This window comes from Bufo gargarizans, chromosome 3 (assembly GCF_014858855.1).
Source record: "Bufo gargarizans isolate SCDJY-AF-19 chromosome 3, ASM1485885v1, whole genome shotgun sequence".
NCBI lineage: Eukaryota > Metazoa > Chordata > Amphibia > Anura > Bufonidae > Bufo > Bufo gargarizans.
In genome coordinates, this window is record NC_058082.1 from 555,151,303 (window position 1) to 555,174,496 (window position 23,194).

At 48.3% G+C, this 23,194-nt stretch overlaps 1 protein-coding gene across 2 annotated transcripts in view; it reads right to left on the reverse strand.

The window, feature by feature from the left end:
• Nucleotides 1–1,786: 1,786 nt before the first annotated feature.
• LOC122930659 (limbic system associated membrane protein) overlaps nt 1,787–23,194 on the reverse strand; it is a 681,978-nt gene continuing 660,570 nt past the window's right edge. Inside the window, exons 7-8 of one of the 2 annotated variants that reach the window (XM_044284185.1) lie at nt 10,922–10,954; nt 1,787–1,913 (exon numbers count right to left, since the gene is read on the reverse strand). In XM_044284185.1, coding sequence (XP_044140120.1) covers nt 1,816–1,913; nt 10,922–10,954 — 131 coding nt within the window. In that variant the 3' untranslated portion in view covers nt 1,787–1,815. The remainder of the gene's footprint in view (nt 1,914–10,921; nt 10,955–23,194) is intronic. The other variant, XM_044284186.1, reaches the window with a different exon arrangement.

The window sequence follows — 23,194 nt, forward strand, 5'->3', positions numbered from 1 at the left end:
GAATAATAAGTTAATTCAACCAACATCTGCCATGAATATTTACCTGATGGACATCAAAAGTTCAGTGTGGATTCATCATTAACCACCACGCTCCATGTAAAGAGCTGACTCAAGGGGCCAATGATTTACCATTAAAAAAAATATATATTTTTTCCATCTTACTATATAAAGACAACATAGTTCAAAAACTCTTCCCTAAGCTTCAGGAATATCATCCATTGATCACTATATGATTGTTCAACTGCTTCCAGGAAGATTTGCCCTCCACCTCTAACTTATATAAGAAGACTCCATCGTACTCTGATAGATATGCGTAAATCACGTCACCACCTCAATACCACACGTCAATGCTACTTACGAGACTACCAGTCTGAGGTATGAAAATGATTTTGTTTTTTAAGAAAAACCCTGTAAAACCAATTTGTTCTCAGCACCCCTTTAATCTGTGTGCCCGAGTCTGCGGCTGAAATAATGCTTGTCTAATGGCCAGGTCATTCCTTTCCCTAAATCTTGTGGTACATGAGTTAAGATGCTAGTTGGAAAAGCCATTGGTGATCTGCAAGGTTCTACGGAGATGGTTGACCGATAAAGCACTCCAGTTGGGTCAAGAGCAATCATTATACAAATTATACCCTATGGCTATTGGTTGGATGCTCTCCTGGTGCCTATAGGCTCCTTACCCTATCATGCAAAAAAAAGTATTTAATAGTGTGGCAACCGGCTCTCTATGAACAAAACCCTGTTTGTTTTTGATATGTGTTAGTGTCCCTACGGCAAGCTTTGCACACACTCACGCACACACACGAGAAGCAGGCAAGAAAAGCAGTCCCTGTAAGATTTGAGCCCAGAAGGGGTTTTAAACCCTTTGCCCCTTTAGTATTTTTTTGTTCAATTCTGGGTGTGCGCTGGTGTGTCTGGTGTACCATCCCGGTTGTCTCTAAAATAGAGAAAAGGAGACGGATTAAACTGTTGAGCATAGAACCCAACATGAGTCAACAGGACAGATATAAGAGTGTTGTGCCTTTTGTGGTGGACCTAGAGGCAAAGGGATTAAACATGGACGCTCAACTTGTGGAGAATGTAGATGTCACGTGGAGGACACCAAGTTCATTGCAGTCAAGTGGTGAAAGACCTCAGAAGGATCAAATTTTACAAAACTAATCTCTCTATCATCATATATATTATCATAGTCATGTGTCCTTAGTAGGGTCAGGCGTTGCCGCCCTAAGTCTCTACGAAAAACCAAGCTCAATGTGATAGCACGTCCTATAGGTAGTGAGGTCATCAAGGTAAAATGCGTGTCCTCCTAGCGTGCCATCTACTGACCACGCAGTCCAGGCGATGCTAGAACCTCTTTGTGGTAGGAGAACCTTGAAAAAGTTTCCTACTTCAAAAAGGCTGAGGGACACCAGAAAATCAGGGTAAATCTTATCGTTAATAAGAGTCCATCGGGAATGAGCGAGAGAGAGAGGCTGGAACACCAGAGATAGACAATTACATGAAAAGAATCTCAAATCGAGAAAAGAAAAAGACAGGAAAAAAATTAAAAACTAAATTTTTACAACATTTCAATGTTCTCAGCGGTAATTGGTTCTTGACACGGATTTCAGTCCCTTCGTCTTGCAGGTTGTTGGTTTTTTGTAGAATTTTCTGGTCTTTGTATTTTTTTTTTTAGATTTTTTCCCCCAATGTATGTTTTTTTCCATTGCTTCTCAGCACACTTTGTGAAAGAAACAGTCCCGTCTCTCTCTCCTCCTCTCCCGTATTACTTTTTTTCTGTATTTTCTTTTTTTTTTCTTGTATATATGTATTTTATTAACATTTGCAAATTAGGCAGAAGAGGGAAATAGCCATTAGCCAGATGGAAGCAGCCAGGCTGGTGGATCCATTGTCTGCTATCACCGTTCCAGGTCCTAGTAGAACATCAGAAAAAAGAGAGAAGGTCATTGGCAATATCTAGATAAAATGTATCAAATATCAACAATGCAAAACTTATTTGAGGCCTAATGGTTTATTCCTTAAAAAAAGCTCAGCTAAAAAGGCTTTCCCAATGTAGGAAGTGATGCCAGATGGCCAACTAGTAGGATCTCCAGTAATCTTAGGAATGAAGCTCTGGTTAAAGAGGTTGTCCCAGAATCACAACTTGTGACCTATCCACAACTGTCTGATCCTTGGCGGTCTGAACGCCGGGCGTCTCACGTCATTTGTTTGACTTGGGTGGAGGTCTTGCATGTGTGCTGCCACTTCGTTTTAAAGTCTATGGGACTGACCGATGTTCGGCCACGTCCATCATTCCCATAGTAGGACACATGACCGATGCTTCATTCAAAGGGGACCCATTAAGACCTTCACCAATCGAACTGTAGATGGGGTTAGCTGTGATTCGGGGCGACCTCTTCAAGTGGGTTTCTTCCCATCTATGAAAATGCAATAGCATTCCACTAGGATATACCCCAATGTTATGAAGAGCGGGGGGTCTAACCTCTGTGATCTGCGGTGATCACGAGCGCAAAGGGGCCAAGATGGAGGTTTACAGGGGCTGTCTAATTTCTTTCACAATGGGCTGATCACAAAGAGTCCTTCTACTGGGAACTCCAGAGATCTGCACCACCTCAAGGGAAATGAAGTATTACACAGTGTCCATTCACATCCAGATTATCTGTGCAATACCGGACAGGACAAACAGAGAGAGAGAGAGAGATGCTGAGAGAGAGAGAGTGCGAGAGAGGGCGATGCTGCAAGAGAGATGCTGAGAGTGCGAGAGATGCCGAGAGAGAGAGATGCTGAGAGAGAGCGATGCTGGCTGAGAGAGAGAGATGCTGAGAGAGAGAGTGCGAGAGAGGGCGATGCTGCAAGAGAGATGCTGAGAGTGCGAGAGATGCCGAGAGAGAGAGATGCTGAGAGTGCGAGAGATGCCGAGAGAGAGAGATGCTGAGAGAGAGAGAGTGCGAGAGAGGGCGATGCTGCAAGAGAGATGCTGAGAGTGCGAGAGATGCCGAGAGAGAGAGATGCTGAGAGTGCGAGAGATGCCGAGAGAGAGAGATGCTGAGAGAGAGAGAGTGCGAGAGAGGGCGATGCTGAAAGAGAGATGCTGAGAGTGCGAGAGATGCTGAGAGAGAGCGATGCTGAGAGCGATGCTGGCTGAGAGAGAGAAATGCTGAGAGTGCGAGAGATGCTGAGAGAGAGCGATGCTGAGAGAGATGCTGAGAGAGAGAGTGCGAGAGAGGGCGATGCTGAAAGAGAGATGCCTAGAGAGAGCGATGCTGAGAGAGAGAGATGCTGAGAGAGAGCGATGCTGAGAGAGAGCGATGCTGAGAGAGAGAGATGCTGAGAGAGAGCAATGCTGAGAGAGAGAGATGCTGAGAGAGAGCGATGTTGGCTGAGAGAGAGAGCGATGCTGAGAGAGAGAGCGTGCGAGAGAGGGCGATGCTGAAAGAGAGATGCTGAGAGTGCGAGAGATGCCGAGAGAGAGAGATGCTGGCTGAGAGAGAGCGATGCTGAGAGAGAGAGATGCTGAGAGAGAGAGAGTGCGAGAGAGGACGATGCTGAGAGAGAGATGCTGAGAGAGAGCAATGCTGAGAGAGAGATGCAGAAAGAGAGATGCCAAGAGAGAGACACATGCAGAGAGAGAGATCTATCATCTTTTCTGCTTGGTGATCTCTCCGCTCAGGTCAATCCTCATTCAGACTGATGATCTGCAGATGTTCTCCAGGGTCCTATGTATCAGCCTCATCCAATCGATGAGACCACTGACTGGAGATGTGATTACACGGATGCTGGATCGGGGGACGGATCTCCACCAGAGACTGTAATACATGTAATACAGCAGATTATAGCGCGGTCAGGACGTGGGGCTGATGTGCCTCTCGGCAGTCCTGTGATCGGCACATGGACAGATCAGTCTCACAAAGTGTCACCAATGGAGAATGAAGCCACAGAGACAATTATTATTGGTCCAGGGTTTGTTGTGAGAAAGAGGAAAACAAAGAGGCGCCTCACAGTGTAAACGCAGTTCAAATAAAATAACAGCAGATGCAACGCGTTTCAGAGGTGGCCTGCCTCCATATACCAGTGCCTCCCTCTTCATATGCCAGTGCCTCCCTCTCCATATACCAGTGCCTCCCTCTTCATATACCAGTGCCTCCCTCTCCATATACCAGTGCCTCCCTCTTCATATACCAGTGCCTCCCTCTCCATATACCAGTGCCTCCCTCTTCATATACCAGTGCCTCCCTCTTCATATACCAGTGCCTCCCTCTTCATATACCAGTGCCTCCCTCTTCAGATGCCAGTGCCTCCCTCTTCATATACCAGTGCCTCCCTCTTCATATACCAGTGCCTCCCTCTTCAGATACCAGTGCCTCCCTCTTCAGATACCAGTGCCTCCCTCTTCATATACCAGTGCCTCCCTCTTCAGATACCAGTGCCTCCCTCTTCATATACCAGTGCCTCCCTCTTCATATACCAGTGCCTCCCTCTTCAGATACCAGTGCCTCCCTCTTCATATACCAGTGCCTCCCTCTTCATATACCAGTGCCTCCCTCTTCATATGCCAGTGCCTCCCTCTTCATATGCCAGTGCCTCCCTCTTCATATGCCAGTGCCTCCCTCTTCATATACCAGTGCCTCCCTCTTCATATACCAGTGCCTCCCTCTTCATATGTCAGTGCCTCCCTCTTCATATGCCAGTGCCTCCCTCTTCATATGCCAGTGCCTCCCTCTTCATATACCAGTGCCTCCCTCTCCATATACCAGTGCCTCCCTCTTCATATACCAGTGCCTCCCTCTTCATATACCAGTGCCTCCCTCTTCATATGCCAGTGCCTCCCTCTTCATATACCAGTGCCTCCCTCTTCATATACCAGTGCCTCCCTCTTTATATGCCAGTGCCTCCCTCTTCATATGCCAGTGCCTCCCTCTTCATATGCCAGTGCCTCCCTCTTCATATGCCAGTGCCTCCATCTTCATATACCAGTGCCTCCCTCTTCATATGCCAGTGCCTCCCTCTTCATATACCAGTGCTTCCCTCTTCATATACCAGTGCCTCCCTCTTCATATGCCAGTGCCTCCCTCTTCATATGCCAGTGCCTCCCTCTTCATATGCCAGTGCCTCCCTCTTCATAAACCAGTGCCTCCCTCTTCATATACCAGTGCCTCCCTCTTCATATACCAGTGCCTCATTCTTCAGACACCAGTGCCTCCCTCTTCATATGCCAGTGCCTCCCTCTTCATATACCAGTGCCTCCCTCTTCATATACCAGTGCCTCTTTCTTCATATACCAGTGCCTCTCTCTTCATATACCAGTGCCTCCCTCTTCAGTTACCAGGGCCTCCCTCTTCCAATACCACTGCCTACTTCTTCATATACCAGTGCCTCCCTCTTCAGTTACCAGTGCCTCCCTCTTCAGTTACCAGGGCCTCCCTCTTCCAATACCACTGCCTACTTCTTCATATACCAGTGCCTCCCTCTTCAGTTACCAGTGCCTCCCTCTTCCAATACCACTGCCTACTTCTTCATATACCAGTGCCTCCCTCTTCAGTTACCAGTGCCTCCCTCTTCCAATACCAGTGTTTACTTCTTCATATACCAGTGCCTCCTTCTTCAGATACCAGTGCCTCCCTCTTCATATACCAGTGCCTCCCTCTTCAGTTACCAGTGCCTCCATCTTCCAATACCAGCGCCTCTTTCTTCACATACCAGGAGGAAGCAGGGCGCCTCTGAAACGTGTCCTGCCTGCTGCTATTTTAGTTATTTGTACTTTAAGGTAATATAAGTTACTTTTCCCATGGTGGACTTCGCCCTTGTGACCCATTTTCACATCTCGGTCTCCACAGGTGGCGGTACAGCAGCTCAGACCCTTTCACTTTAATAGAGCTGCAATACCTCAGCCAACCTCTGCACAGGTGTGGCGCTATCTCTGGGAGAAAGTACTCGTTATGGGGCCCGTTTATGTACTGATAGACGCCACTTTTGAGGCTTATATTAATAGCAGATTTTGCGACAAAATCTGTGACTTTTTCTGACAGGTCTACAAAAGGGGACGTGGTGCGCGCAGGAAAGAGAGCGCGCGCCGGCCGCTCAGTCTCATTCAACGCTTTCTAGAAAATGGCTCAAGTATACAACAGCAAAGGAGCCGACATAGATTGTGGATTGTCGCACGGCCTTGTGTGGTATGTAGTGTGTGTGTCCTATGTGTATGTATGTATGTGTGTGTGTGTCATGTGTCCTATGTGTATGTATGTATGTATGTGTGTGTGTGTCATGTGTCCTATGTGTATGTATGTGTGTGTGTCATGTGTCCTATGTGTATGTATGTGTGTGTGTGTCATGTGTCCTATGTGTATGTATGTGTGTGTGTGTGTGTCATGTGTCCTATGTGTACATGTGTCCGTGTGTCCTATGTGTATGTATGTGTATGTGTGTGTGTGTGTGTCATGTGTCCGTGTGTCCTATGTGTATGTATGTATGTATGTGTGTGTGTGTTATGTGTCACATGTGTCCGTGTGTCCTATGTGTACATGTGTCCGTGTGTCCTATGTGTATGTATGGGTACGTGTTCTATGTGTGGGCTTCATGTGCCCCCATATACAGTCAGTGTGTCCTGACGAGTGTGTGTGAGTCACTTGTCTCATGTAAATGTGTGTGTTTCATGCTTCTAATATGTATGCCATGGTGTGTGTCGTGTGTTCCATGTCTATATATCCTATATATAAGTATGCGTATGTTTTATGTCCTATATTTATGTATGTGTCCGTGTGTCCTATGTGTATGTATGTATGTGTGTGTCATGTGTCCTACGTGTACATGTGTCCGTGTGTCCTATGTGTATGTATGTGTGTGTGTGTGTGTCATGTGTCCTACGTGTACGTGTCCTATGTGTATGTATGTGTGTGTGTGTGTCATGTGTCCTACGTGTACATGTGTCCGCGTGTCCTATGTGTATGTATGGGTATGTGTGTGTCATGTGTCCTACGTGTACATGTGTCCGTGTGTCCTATGTGTATGTATGTGTATGTGTGTGTGTGTCATGTGTCCTACGTGTACGTGTCCTATGTGTATGTATGTGTGTGTGTGTGTCATGTGTCCTACGTGTACGTGTCCGCGTGTCCTATGTGTATGTATGTGTGTGTGTGTGTCATGTGTCCTACGTGTACGTGTCCGCGTGTCCTATGTGTATGTATGTGTGTGTGTGTCATGTGTCCTACGTGTACGTGTCCGCGTGTCCTATGTGTATGTATGTGTGTGTGTGTCATGTGTCCTACGTGTACGTGTCCGCGTGTCCTATGTGTATGTATGTGTGTGTGTGTCATGTGTCCTACGTGTACGTGTCCGCGTGTCCTATGTGTATGTATGTGTGTGTGTCATGTGTCCTACGTGTACGTGTCCGCGTGTCCTATGTGTATGTATGTGTGTGTGTGTCATGTGTCCTACGTGTACGTGTCCGCGTGTCCTATGTGTATGTATGTGTGTGTGTGTCATGTGTCCTACGTGTACGTGTCCGCGTGTCCTATGTGTATGTATGTGTATGTATGTGTGTGTGTGTGTGTCATGTGTCCTACGTGTACACGTGTCCGTGCGTCCTGCTGAGCGCTGTATTGTACGAGTCTCACATATTATGTAACTTTATGTCCTCGCCCGGGGGCGGCTCTGGAGCCTGGACTTAGGGTCCCCCCTCCAATAGGGGTAAGAGCTGCTCCGGACTCCTGCAGTCTCCTATATATATATAATCCCCCCCCCCCTCCCCCTCGTCTCCGGTGCGGCGGTTTCCGGCGCGTCCTCGGATCTTGTCAGCAGGGAGAAGCTCAGAAAACCCGGGGCCCCATCATCCTGACACATGAGAGCGGCTCAGTGTGCGGCGCCCCCCGGGGCCGGAGACGGGCACCACCCAGGGACGGAGCTGCCTCATTGCCTCCCTTTGCTGCTCAAGTCTCTGCATTTCTCATCCCGATTATCCGGCGAGCAGCGACCAGACGCCCGTGACAGAGAACGCACACTCCCTACAATCTCCCCCTCCTCGTTCCTCCGCCGGAGCCCCTGACAGACCGCCATACGCTGCGGAATCAATAGCGGACAGCCCTGCGCTCCACAGAGCATCTGTATGATGTGAGGCATGAGGCACCACATACCTCGCACTCATTACTCCCTGGTAAAGCTACATTATGCAACAGAACATTGCTCGTAAGTTTCTTAGTAACTAATGAGTTTTTGAGGCATGAGGCGCCTCGTGCCTCCATAACTTAATCCAAAGAGGAACACTATGGGGGTAAATATGTGGAAAGATGGGCTTGTATTGGGCCTTGGGCTATTCAGGGGGCTGCAAGACATCTGTGCTTAAGGGGCGCTTCTCAAAATCTGCCCGAAAAATACAAAAACTAAAAATCTGATAAAACAAAAGTGAACCCTGATTGCTGATTTGGAGGCTTAATCAGGTCCTGCTGGAAGTGGCGACTTAATCTCCAGATCATCTCGAGGGTTCGTAGGTTACGGGCGGATTTATACCATTTAATAAGGCTCGGCCCCTCATTATACAGGAGCAGAGTATTCACAGGGATCTGCTGCCACCCGCTGGACAGAGTGTGGAATTACACTGCTGCTGTAACCAGCTCTATAGTCTGCAGCGGGGCATTACTGTATGGTGGGGGGACGTAGAGCACTGGCTCCAGGATAACCCTGCAGTACAGAGGAACCATACACTGCCACGTATGATACAGCAGACACTGCCACGTGCATAAGAACCCCACAGGTTTCATCGCTCCATTATAAGACAACTTGTACCGTAGAATAATACCACACGTCAGTGATTGACGCTTTCTGAACCATTTCTGGACTACAGATCAGATGGAGCTGCATATATGAGATGTATTAACAGGAAGAGCTGGTGATCTCCCATAAAAGCAGCTCATGCCACTCCTGAAACATTCTGTGCTGCTGTGAGGATTCAGCCCCTTCTACCATGTATAGTCTGCGACCTTACAAAAGATCAGCACACTCCTCTCCTGAAATCCTTTGTGCTGCTTGGGGCCCTGCTCCTTCCACTATGTAACTCTCAGTCTGTGACCTCCACAAGATCAGCACACTCCTCTCCTGAAATCCTCTGTGCTGCTGGGAGGACCCTGCTCCTTCCACTATGTGACTCTCAGCCTGTGACCTCCACAAGATCAGCACACTCCTCTCCTAAAATCCTCTGTGCTGCTGGGGGGATCCCGCTCCTTCCACTATGTGACTCTTAGACTGTGATCTCCACAAGATCAGCACACTCCTCTCCTGAAATCCTTTGTGCTGCTGGAGACCCTGCCCCTTCCACTATGTAACTCTCAGTCTGTGACCTTCCACAAGATCAGCACACTCCTCTCCTGAAATCCTCTGTGCTGCTGGGAGGACCCTGCTCCTTTCACTATGTAAGGCTGAGTTCACACGGCGAGTATTCCGCGTGGGTGCAATGCGTGAGGTGAACGCATTGCCCCCGCACTGAAACAGGACCCATTCATTTCTATGGGGCTGTGCACAAGAGCGGTGATTTTCACGCATCACTTGTGCGTTGCGTGAAAATCTCAGCATGCTCTGTTGTGCGTTTTCCACGCAACGCAGGCCCCATAGATGTGAATGGGGCTGCGTGAAAACCGCAAGCATCCGCAAGCAAGTGCGAATGCGGTGCGATTTTCACGCACGGTTGCTAGGAGACGATCGGGATGGAGACCGGATCATTATTATTTTCCCTTATAACATGGTTATAAGGGAAAATAATAGTATTCTGAATACAGAATGCATAGTACAATAGCGCTGGAGGGGTTAAAAAAATAAAATAAAAATTTAACTCACTTTAATCCACTTGATCGCGCAGCCGGCATCTCTTCTGTCTTCATCTTTGCTTTGTGCAGGAAAAGGACCTGTGGTGACGTCACTCCGGTCATCATATGATCTTTTACCATGGTGATGGATCATGTGATGGACCATGTGATGACTGGAGTGATGTCACCACAGGTCCTTTTCCTGCACACAGCAAAGATGAAGACAGAAGAGATGCCGGCTGCGCGATCAAGTGGACTAAGGTGAGTTACATTTTTATTTTTTATTTTTAACCCCTCCAGCGCTATTGTACTATGCATTCTGTATTCAGAATACTATTATTTTCCCTTATAACCATGTTATAAGGGAAAATAATAATGATCCGGTCTCCATCCCGATCGTCTCCTAGCAACCGTGCGTGAAAATCGCACCGCATCCGCACTTGCTTGTGATTTTCACGCAGCCCCATTCACTTCTATGGGGCTTGGATTGCGTGGAAAACGCACAAGTGATGCGTGAAAATCACCGCTCATGTGAACAGCCCCATAGAAATGAATGGGTCCTGATTCAGTGCGGGTGCAGTGCATTCACCTCACGCATCGCACCCACACGGAATACTCGCCCGTGTGAAAGGGGCCTAACTCTCCATGTGACCTCCCATGAGATCAGCACACTCCTCTTCTGAAATCCTCTGTGCTACTGGGAGGACCCTGCTCCTTCCACTATGTCACTCTCCATGTGACCTCCCATAAGATCAGCACACTCCTCTCCTGAAATCCTCTGTGCTACTGGGAGGACCCTGCTCCTTCCACTATGTGACTCTCAGACTGTGACCTCCCATAAGATCAGCACACTCCTCTCCTGAAATCCTCTGTGCTACTGGGAGGACCCTGCTCCTTCCACTATGTCACTCTCCATGTGACCTCCCATAAGATCAGCACACTCCTCTCCTGAAATCCTCTGTGCTTCTGGGGACTTTGTTCCTATGTAACTCTCAGCCTGTCATCTCCCATAGAGACAGACAGTTCTGAATTAACCCCTCGCTCCCCTTGCTAGGATGGTCACTTTGCCTCTTAAAGGCACCAGAAGGACAGGCATAGAGGAGCAGACAGGGGGCGCTCTCATTGTACAATACCTTTCTGCTTGAAGCGGCTGCTGCTGTCTCTTTCTAGAAGGGAAACAGGCATCAGATCGTTATTTTACGTCAGTACTGCAGCGATGGGTTAATGGGTTAGTGATGGTTAGCCGTTACATGAAATGGTTAATTACTAAGCACCCAGATGTGGATGGAGGAGCCGGTCCTGGAGAAGCTTCTCACTATAAATGGTGGGGGGTCTCAGGTTTGTACCTATATTAATGTACAGGGGGTGACAATAGGATGAGGCTCCAACCATCTCCTGGGGGCCCAGGGACCTGGATGATGCAGAGTCCAGCAGGTGGCGCTGCCTTACTGCACCCTATGGCCACCGAGCAACTGGAAGCCATTAAATAACCTCCAAATCTTTCTCCCTCTCTCTGTGTATAGTAACACCCACATATAGCGGTATATAATATGTACGCCACGTGCAGTACATACCGCCACGTGCCACTGCCACAGTCACCGGCTTATCAAAGGGTCGGCTCTGTATAGTGAAAAGTACTAGTCACCATTTTCAAGATCTCTGCTTGCTGCCAGTGAATATGAACATTCTTAGAGTCAAAGCTAATTCTACTGTCAGCCGAGAGACTGTTACAATTGTATCCCTTCCGCGCACTAACATCCCTTCTCCTGGGACATTGTTACAATGTATCAGCCTGGAGCTGGAATACAAGCGTAACAACCCCTCAGCTGGGAGAAATAGAAGGTCTATGAGCCTCTGAATGTAAACAAAAATGTTCCCGTTCACTGACAGCAAGCATCTTTAGAAATGAAAAGACAAAAAGCTGCAGAATCTTGCATTATGGGATGATCACAGATGTAGGGTAATCCCTGCAGTATGCAGCCTGGGTGCCAGTCTTGTGTGCAGATGCTGCCATCTAGTGGCCATTTCTGGGTATTACAGACACCTAAGAAAAACTCAGGTACAGTAGCATATAAAAATGAAGACTGACATCGAATCTAATGCAAGGCTTTCTTTTACCAGGAACAAATACTCAGTTTGCTGCATATGAACTGCGACTGAATACCCCAACGAAAGTGGAGTGGCGTGTTGGCGCCCCACTGGCACTCCTATTTTCTTAAGTTCAGCCATGAACATTAAAAGCGACTGTAAAGTCCTCTGTTTGGATAGTTAAGGCCTCATGCACACCACCGTATGTGTTTTGCAGTCTGCAAAAACGGATTCGCACAAAATAAGGATGACGCTCGTGTGCATTCAGTATTTTGCAGAACGGAACAGCTGGCCCCTAATAGAAGTGTCCTATCCTTGTCTGTAATGCAGACAATAATAGGACATGTTCTATTTTTTGTGGAACGGATACACAAACATACACAAATAAAATGCACACGGAGTAACTTCCGTTTTTTTTTTTTGCAGACCCATTGAAATGAATAGTTCCGCATACGGTCTGCAAAAAAAAAAAAAACCCGGAACAAACACGGGTGTATTGATTTATGCAAAACACATTTAGATAAATGGGAAAATCTCTGAAATGTCTGGAAAAAATCTGCCGCATGTGAATTCGCCCCAAGGTTTTTTCCTGCTACATCATTGAATTCTACAGTAAGTTCCATAGAGCTCTGTGCGCCATGATATCATTACCGCCCCACCCGCCCCTCCCCCAGTATAGATGGTACAGCAAATGGTAAATTATAATGAAAGTCTATTTATCAGCCCCCGGCCGGCACATAGAAGAGACAGACGACAAGAGCGCCGGGAGCCTCAGCTCTGTCTAATGGGGCAGCGATAATGTAATTGGGATCTGTCGGTACTACACATCATTAAATGTCTTCAGGGGACGTGCGGTCGGTGGTCCTCCACCAGACAACGTCTCCTACTGATCCTCGAGATGCTAACGATAAGGGAAAACGTGGTCCCCGTCATCCCCGGGCGGCGGAGGAGCTGGAGCATGATGGTGCGGTGGCTGCAGGGACGAGGACTCCTCATATCTCCACCACGGTGGTCACAGAGCGAGACCGACCTCCGCTGGAAGGATGGTAGTAATCTGTGGCTCCTCCAAGCACTTCTAGTTCCTTGAGGGATTTGAATTTTTGAGACAACTTCCAGTTCCGAGAACTTAAAGGCTATGGACACCTTTGGAGTTAATTTTTTTTTATTATTGAATTGTACTAATTTTGAGCTGAAATAATTTTTTTCAATTGGTTCTTTAAAAAAATATGGAATCCTTTTTTCTGTACAGAGCTGAGATGCTCTACTAGCTACCTGTGGATTTTTTGTCTTTTCCGTCATCTGAGGAGCAGACGGGCTCCTTATCTCTGACATTATCAACACTTATTATAGCTCAGTCCTTATCCTACTGATAAGAATGTGGCCTAAATAAGTGTTCATGAGCTCTCCGTAGTTTAGAGATAAGGGTAGTTAGATGACCAGCACAAAGTGAAAGTACTAGTCACACAGCTAGAAAAACAGTTAGCCCTTTGTGACAGAACAGCTCAATATTTTTAATAAGGGACAATTGAAAATATGATTTTTAGCCAAAAATAAGTTAAATGCAATCATAAAAAATTGATTCCAAAGCCTTTAAATGGGTTTTCCCATTTGGACATTCTAATTGATCGGGGTCTGGTTGCCAGGACCCCCATAATCCCCAGAGTGAAGGGCCTGCGGTGTGAGTTTAGCACTGTGCCTCCTTCACTTGCAAGAGGGGTGAAACAAAGTAAAAGTTTGCATAAAGCACGGGTGCTATGGATTATCATTGACAAGGCTGAACTGTTGCTATACTGTGTGCCAGGGGCGTTGCTAGGTTAAAACATTCAGGGCCTGGGCCCCTGATGTTCTGTCCCAGGGCCTGAATGTCCTGCCTGCCAGCTAGATACAACTGTAAGTCCTCAGGATCACAATACAATTGAATTTAATGCACTGTAAGATCTGAAGGACCTGTGGTGACATCACATGTCATATGACCAGTAAAACAGACAGTGGTTGAGAAGGACCTGCGATAATGTCACCATCATGTCACCAGTGCAGGAGAGGACGGCAGTGAAGAGGAGAAGAAGCTGTGGTGATGTCTGCTACCTGAGGAGAGGTAAGTGAAGGGAGAGGCAGAGCAATGCTGGGAGTTGTGGTTATTTAATTGGGACTGTATGTTAGGGCTGAAGGGAGGGAGGTTATTTACATGGAACTGAAAGTTGGTAGGGTGATGTTATTTACATGGGACTGTATGTTGAAAGCAGCTGGGGAGGGGGTGATGTTCTTTACATGGAACTGTATGTTGGAGGTGGCTGGGGAGCGGGTCATGTGGATTACATGGGACTGTATGTTGGAGGGGACAGGGGGCGGGAGTGATGTTATTTACATTGGACTGTATGTTCGAGGCAGCTGTGGGAGGGAGTGATGTTATTTACATGGGACAGTATGTTGGAGGCGGCTGTGGGAGGGAGTGATGTTATTTATATGGGCCTGTTTGTTGGAGGCTGCTGTGGGAGGGAGTCGTGTTATTTACATGGGACTGTATGTTGGAGGCGGCTGTGGGAGGGAGTGATGTTATTTACATGGGACTGTATGTTGAAGGCGGCTGTGGGAGGGAGTGATGTTATTTACATGGGACTGTATGTTGGAGGTGGCTGTGGGAGGGAGTGATGTTATTTACATGGGACTGTATGTTGGAGGCGGGGCTGTGGGAGAGAGTGATGGTATTTACATGGGACTGTATGTTGGAGGCGGCTATGGGAGGGAGTGACGTTAGTTACATGGGACTGTATGTTGGAGGCGGCTGTGGGAGGGAGTGATGTTATTTACATAGGAATGTATTTTGGAGGGGGCAGGAGAGATAGTGTGATGTTATTTACATAGGACTGTATGGTGGAGAGAGGAATATACTGTAACTACAGGGGGCACTTCAGGGCGAGCATTATAACAGTAGGGGGCATTATAAATCCAGGGGACATTAGGCGTTCTTTCTACTACTGGGGGCTCTATAGGAAGGACTTATAGATATGCTTTATTTCTACTAAGAGCACTATGGGGGTCTTATTACTACTGAGGGGTCTGTAGAGAGCTTTATTACCACTGGGGGAACAATAGGGGGCCTTACTTCTACTGGGGGCTCTGTGAGGGTATTAATAATACTGGAGGGCTCTTCTACTAATGGGGGCATTCTCGGGGAGCATTATCACTGTAGGGGGCAGTATTACTAATGAGGGCATTCTAGAAAGGAATTACTATTGGTGGGACTATGAGGAGCACTATTACTATGGGGGGCACTCATGTTTCTTCAGGATAGTATTTTGGGGTATTGGGGGTAACAGCGAGCAGCAGGATAACACTGTGGGGACTCCAGGTTGGGGGATGATGATAGAAAAGTGAGGAAGCTAAGATGTCTGTGTGTCACACTCTGCAGAGACGAGGCGGCTGAGAGAAGAGTCCGGACTGAACGGAGAAGATGATGAGAGAGAAGGAGGCCCTGGATGTGTCAGGTATGTGCTGCCGTATAGCAAGTACAGTCCAATGCAGTGTGCGGGCCTAGCAGTGCCTCTGCTGTGTGCCTTTACATGCTGTATTATATCTCCCAGCACTTAAAGAGCACTTCTCAGCAGGATCAACCCTATTTAAACAGGTACACTGTCTGGTAGTGTTAATCACACTGATTAAATAATAGCAGTCTTGTATACATTGGTTGTGGCTTTCCCAAGAGAAATAAGAAAGACTTTTATTCTTTATACAAATGCAGCGCACTGTGGGGGTGTGGTCAGCACTGGGAAGCTGTGTGGCTAGGCCCCGCCCCCTCGGTGCACTGAAGCCCTCGTCCCTCATTTGCACAATGAATAATATTATTATTTTTTTCAGGAAAGCTGCAACCGATTGTCAAAAGTCAGGTAACATTGTAAATCAGCAGAGTGTAATAGGGTTGATCCTGCTAATAGGTGCACTTTAAGTGCGCCATGTACTTGCATCAGTGTTGATGCACCATGTTTTATGTGTAATGTGATATGTTATGCGCGGTGTGCAGTCCCAGACAGGGGTTCCTTGGGCCCATCAGAGTAAATTATTTTTGGGATCCAACCACCATATCATGAGTGAAGTCGAATAGGCTTTGATTCAATTAAATAGATGCCAGTGGCAAGTACTTGGCTCCAGAGGCAGCTCCAATAACTTATTTTATGTTGGGCCCACTATAGTATTAGAGCCTGGGCCCACAGAAGGCCTGTGGTACTCTGGTGGTCCAGGATCCTGTGGTATTCTGATGGTCCAGGATCCTGTGGTACTCTGGTGGACCAGGATCCCGTGGTACTCTGGTGGACCAGGATCCCGTGGTACTCTGGTGGACCAGGATCCTGTGGTACTCTGGTGGACCAGGATCCCGTGGTACTCTGGTAGACCAGGATCCCGTGGTACTCTGGTGGACCAGGATCCCGTGGTACTCTGGTGGACCAGGATCCCGTGGTACTATGGTGGACCAGGATCCCGTGGTACTCTGGTGGTCCAGGATCTCGTGGTACTCTGGTGGTCCAGGATCCCGTGGTACTCTGGTGGTCCAGGATCCCGTGGTACTCTGGTGGTCCAGAATCCCGTGGTACCCTGCTGGTCAAGAATCCCGTGGCACTCTGGTGTTCCAGAATCCCGTGGTACTCTGGTGGTCCAGAATACCGTGGTACTCTGGTGGTCCAGAATCCTGTGGTACTCTGGTGGTCCAGAATCCTGTGGTACTCTGGTGGTCCAGAATCCTGTGGTACTCTGGTGGTCCAGAATCCTGTGGTACTCTGGTGGTCCAGAATCCTGTGGTACTCTGGTGGTCCAGAATCGTGTGGTACTCTGGTGGGCCAGGATCCTGTGATAATCCGGTGGGCCAGGATCCTGTAGTTTTCCGGTGGACCAGGATCCTATGGTACTCCGGTGGACCTGGATCCTATGGTACTCCGGTGGACCAGGATCCTGTAGTACTCCGGTGGACCAGGATCCTATGGTACTCTGGTGGCCCTGAATCCTGTGGTACTCCGGTGGACCAGGATCCTATGGTACTCCCAGGCCAGCTCCAGGTTCATGTGGGCTCCTTTGCGGCATTTTTCACATTTCCATGTCCCCCTGTGGCTCCAACAATGACCCCCAGTCCCCACCGGAAAATATAGTGACCCCCAGTGGCCCCCATACAGTATAATGACCCCCCCAGTGGCCCCCTTCCACAGTATTATAACTCGGGCCCCTCACAGTATAATGACCCCCCAGTGGCCCCCCTCACATACCTATCATTGCTGGAGCGCAGGGAGCCGGCGGTCCTTTCATTCCCCTCCCACAGCTCATCTCCCTGCGCTCCTTCTCTCCTCCGCCCAGCGCAGCAGTGATCCACACATAATGACGTCACCGCTGGGCCGGGCCCGGAGGAGAGAAGGCCCGGGCCCCACCCCCCTTTCCTTGGCACTAGGGTTGTCACAATACCCAAATTTTAATTAGATTTCGATACCATAAAAAAGTATTGTGATACTCAATACCAAACACCAAAAAAGCAGCGAGCATTCCGCATTTTATGGAATGTCCGGCCCATAATAGAACAGTCCGATCCTATTTTTTGGGGGGACAACTTCACAAAAAAATTGCGAATTGCGTTTGTTTTTTGTTTTTTTCTGTTACGGCTTTCAACACATAGGAGATATTTTTTTAATAGGCGACCATAAGTAATATGTTTATTTTTTGTAAAATTGGGAAAGGGGGTGATTTATACTTAATATTTTGGTGTTTTCTTAAACTTTTTTTTTTCTTTTTTTTCTTTTGATTTAATAACTATTAGCCCCCCCTTAGGGGTTGTAACCCTTGTCCTATTCACCTGAGGGGTTCGGTGGATCACCCTTCCCTGTCATTGAGGTCGGGTTACGGGTATGTGATATGGTCGGCACCCGCCGCCTACATTTGTATTTAGGGATAAATTATATTCATTGGTGGCGCAGTGCACCTCCCCCCCCAGTATTATATTCATTTGTGGCGCAGTGCGCCTCACCCCCCCCCCCCCCAGTATTATATTCATTGGTGGCAGTGGCGGCCGCATCACAGTGGGGAGGGAGGGACAGCGCTGTGATATGCTGCTCATGTATATACTGTATGATATGCTGTAAATATGGGTGATGGAAGCAATGCAGATACAGTATTATGCTACCACCTACTGGCCAATAGTATAACTGCTGGATAATACAGTAGGTGGAGTTGCACAGGAACTCTGGAACTTAAAGGTGATGTCTGAATAAAATAAATTCCACATAGATGTCTACAGAACCTGTTCTATTAAACGCTTATACAAGTAGAGCCCCCGACAGAGTGGAGAGGGGGTCAGCAGTAAGTGTGTGTTGATGTCACTGATTATTTGGCCCTTCCTCTGATCCGTCACAACAATAACCCCCAAAATTTGGATCCTGTCTGTAGAGCATCCGCCTTCACTCGGTCAGCATTTGGTCAGTAATCCATCAGTATTGCTAAAGCCCCCCAAAAAACAGGAGTGGATCCAAAACAGAGATGACACGTGAATGGAATATTTGAATGTCTTCTGTGTTTTGTACCCACTCCTGCTTTTGGCTACTAAATCACAAGCCAATTCTGATGGGACCATACAGGCCTTACAACCTCTACACAGACAGGATCCGTTGTACGTCTCATTTTTCCTTCCTTCTGACAGATCAGAAGAAGGGTCAAATAAATGATAATGTCAGCCAGGCCAAAAGGCAAGATAGTGGCCCAGTCATGGAGTGGGGAGGGTGGGAACAGCATGAGAAGTCCACTGAGTGGACCAATGACATAGTGTAGAGGTGGCAGCAGCATGAGGAGACCACAGAGTGGCCCAGTGACATAGTGTAGAGGTGGTAGCAGCATGAGGAGACCACAGAGTGGCCCTATGAGATAGTGTAGAGGTGGAAGCAGCATAAGGAGACCACAGAGTAGCAAGTAGTGATGAGCGGCAGGGGCTATATTCGAATTTGCAATATTTCCCGAATATTTTGACATAGTGTGGAGATGGAAGCAGCATGAGAAGTCCACAGAGTGGACCTATGATATAGTGGTGAGGTGGAAGCAGCATGAGGAGACCACAGAGTGGCCCGGTGACATAGTGTAGAGGTGGCAGCAGCATGAGGAGACCACAGAGTGGCCCTATGAGATAGTGTAGAGGTGGAAGCAGCATAAGGAGACCACAGAGTAGCAAGTAGTGATGAGCGGCAGGGGCTATATTCGAATTTGCAATATTTCCCGAATATTTTGTCGAATATTCGTTATATATTCGCAAATTTCAAGAATTCAAGATTATTTTATTGAAAGCAATAGATCGGCAATGTAAAAATTGCATAATGCAAATTCGTAATGCGAAATACAGGTGTGGGTCACTGTTGCTAAATTTTTCAAGCTGCTAGAAGTTTCCTGAGACTGGAGAAAAAAGGGTTTTTACAATAGCTTTATATGCAGATAGAGTCAAGTTCTCCAATATATTCGCGATTGCGCTAATCGTCAGTGATTAGAATATTTTTTCGCATTACGTGCAACTTCACATTTTAGCAGGTCTGACTACAGATTACTGATTGGTGCAGTATTGTTGTGAACTTGACATTGCTTCCTTCTCATTGGCCCACAAGCAAGAAGCAGAGAGGAATCATGTGTTCAGATGGAAAAAAATTCTGAATATTCGATATAACGAATATATAACACTATATTCTAAATATTCACGAATTCTTGAAGTGGTGATATTCGCAATAACAATTCACTATTCGAATATTCGTGCTCAACACTAGTGGCAAGGTGACATAGTCTGGAGATGGCAGCAGCAGCAGCTGCATCAGGAGACCTGAAATTGACCCGGTGACAGAGCAGGGAGGTGGGTGGCAATACCAGTACCGGCTGACCAAGGTGGGTGAAATAAGGAGCTCTTGGCATCAGATGTGTGGCATCAGGTGGTTTGCAGCATCAAAGTAATAGCTGAGGCAGGTACGCAGAAGAAACCGGTCTCTTTTATCAAAGTGTTGGTGTGGCACCATGGATGATCTAGTCTGATGCATCAGGAATTTGTGGGAGGAAATCCTGGCTGATCCATGCCTGATTCATCTTCACAAAGGTCAGTCTCTCCACATTTTGGGTGGACAGGCGAGTTCTCCTTGGGTTAACTATGGCCCCCCGCCGCACTAAACACCCGCTCTGATGCCACACTACTGGCCGGGCAGGATAGCTTTTCCAGGGCAAACTCTGCTAGTTGCGGCCACAAATCCAGTTTGGCTGCCCAGTAGTCCAGTGGATCTCTAATGTTGGGTGGCAGGGTGCTGTTCAACTATGCCACCACCTGCTGGGTTCAGGTCCTGCTCCAGGTCTAGCTGCTGTTGCTGGTGAGTAGTATTATTCACTATGCGGGTGAAGAAAGCTACTCATCAGTGACTGTAGACTCAGGCTGATTCTGATAGAGCTGGAACTGCTCCTGCCATCCCACCCCTCCCCAGCAGCCATGGCAGTGAAACGCGAGTGCAGAGGGCCCCTCCGGTCAGACCTGCAAGAGCATGGATGATGGGGCCGATAGGCAGTGGCCAACTGACTACATAAGATGTCTCTGTAGTAGTTCAGTTTGTCCTCAATCTCGGTGGGCTCTGGATCGGTAGTGAGGGTCCAACAAGGTGGAGATCGAGAAGTCATCCCTCTGCCGAATGGTGACAATTCGGCTGTCACTACGCAAGCAAGTGAGCATGCATCGGGCCATTTGTGCAAGTGACTCGGAGAGGCTCCCTGCCTCCATCTCCACTGAATACTGCCCCGATGTGTCCGGGTCCTCTGCCCCGTCTTCCTCATCGCCCTGTAGCTCCTCTGGCTGCTCCTCCTCTCCTGTCACCTGTGTAGAAAAACCACCCATTTTGCTACACATTGCTTGTGCTCCAATGTCCTCCTCCTCCAGTTCAGCCCCCACAGGGCTCATGTGGTCGTGAGATGTAGGCACCATGTCTCCAGTCCCCTGACCAGCCATTGTTACCACCATCTGTTCCAGGACATGAAGCAGTGAAAGGACATTGTTCATCCCGTAGTCCTGGCGACTGACAATAAAACGTGGCCTCCTCAAAGGTCCGGAGCAAACGGCAGGTGTCACGCATGACATTGAAGTTACACAGAGGAGTACCTCTGTCCGCCTGTATCATCACTAAATCATTTATGGCTTTTCTCTGTTCGTACAGTTGGTCTAACATATGGAGGGTGGAATTCCAACAGGTGGAAACGTCGCATATCAGCCTATGTTGGGGGGTGACGTTCTGCCGCTGCAGCTCAAGGAGGGTGTGCTTTGCGGTGTACGAGGATGTCTTACAGATGGGTGGAAGACTTCAGGAACCGCTGGACAACCAGATGGAACACGTGTGCCATAAATGGCGCATTGCTCAGCCCTCCTTGATGCAGTGCTGACACCATGTTCTTCCCGTTGTCGGTCACCATGGTTCTGATTTTGGGTTGTCGCGGAGAAAGCCAGGATTCTTTTTCTTGATGCATCACATGGAGCAGTTCCTCCCCTGTGTGACTCCATTTGCCAAGGCAAAACAGGTGCAGAACAGTGTGACACCGCCAAGCCCTGTACATGTGGTATGCTGGAGGGGCATTATGAATTGTCTCTGCAGTGGAAGCTGAGGACATGGTGGAGGATGAGGAGGCAGAGGTGGACATTGTCGCAGTACCAACAACGTGACAACGTGGCGGCGGGAGCGGCATCGCCTGGCCAAGTTGCTGTGCAGGAACCACATTCACCCAGTGGGCCGTAAAGGACATGTATTGTCCCTGACCGTAGACACCGACAGGCTGAAGGACTGGCCCACCTTCTGTTCTACATATGTGTCTGCAGGGCTGGTACTGCCTTTTTGGCAAAGAAATTACGGCTTGGGACTCTCCACCTCAGCTCGGCACAAGCCATCAGTTCTCTGAAAGTTGAAGAGCCCACCATTTGGAAAGGGAGGGACTTCAGCACCAGCAACTTGGCCAGGAGCACGTTCAGCTTCTGAGCCGTTGGATGAGTGCACGCATACTGTTGTCTCTTGGCAATCGCTTCGGTGATCGATTGCTGATGGAATGACTGACGAGGAGGAGGAGGAGGAAGAGAATCAGGACCAGCAGATGATGAGAAGGACAGACAGCATCGTTCGGCTGAGGTGGTGGAGCCTTGACTGCCGGGAAACTGGGTGCGTGCCACTGGGTGATGTAGCGGTTGCTGCGGCAGGCTGGACCACCACATCAGAGCCACGGTTCTCCCAGGCCACTGTATGGCCATGCTTCACCTTCTGCCCACAGATGCAACATATGGCCATGTTCATCTACTCTGGCACTTTGAAAAAATATGCCACACCACAGAGTAGATGATTTCCCCCCAACAGTCCGCACAGACTGATTGCTACCGCCGCTGCCTCCGTTAACCCATGCACCACTACTTTCCGGACAGGTAGGCTGCTGCGAAGCAGGTGGTCTACCCCGGGCACGTTTGGCTACCGACTTTCCACTGCTGCCAGCCTGCTGACTCCCAGCCATGCTACCACCTTGCTGGCTCCGCCGCTGCCTCACGGGCAAGCTGCCACCCTCTTCTCTCAATGATGATGAAGCCCCTAATTCACCCGGCTCCCAAGTGCGATCAGCTACATCCCCATCATAGAATACTGTCTGCACGTCACTGATGTTCTCCTCAACCATCTCTGGGTAAGGAGCCTGACCGCTCGCAACACCACCTCCCACGCCACTCTCCTCATCACGCTTGCCCGTTTAGCAGAGGAACGGCGGATGTCTCCTCCACATCTTGGCTGTTCAGTAGCTGCTGACTGTCCTCTAATAGCTCGTCCTCGCTGCATAGTGGAACAGAGCCCACAGCATACAGTACTTCTCTGGCTGAGGGAATAGAAAAGGACAGAGGCAGGTTGAGGACAGGTGAGGGCACAGGGCCTGCTCCTGGGCCATGCCAACTAAGGGGGTGTCTGATGTCACTTGGGAGGAAGTGGATAACCGAATCAAGAACCGCTGGGTTGCTGGTCAAGACACAACCGCTAGATGACACCGGGAGCTCAGGCCTCTCGCTGCAACTCCTGCTGCCACGCCCCCTTACTCTGCTGCCACCTGTGCCTGCGCCAGAAACATTCATGCCTCTGCCACTACTCTGTGCAGGGCCTGGCACTTTTCTGTCTGACATACTTGTAGCTGAACTGCACAAATGAAATGGAAATTAAAACACCCCTTAAAGCAACGAATATATATTTCTTGTATTGTACTGAAATAGGCCACTAAACGATTTCAGAGTAAATAACAGAAAAAGTGAACTGCGAATATTTATCTTTTAAAAAAAG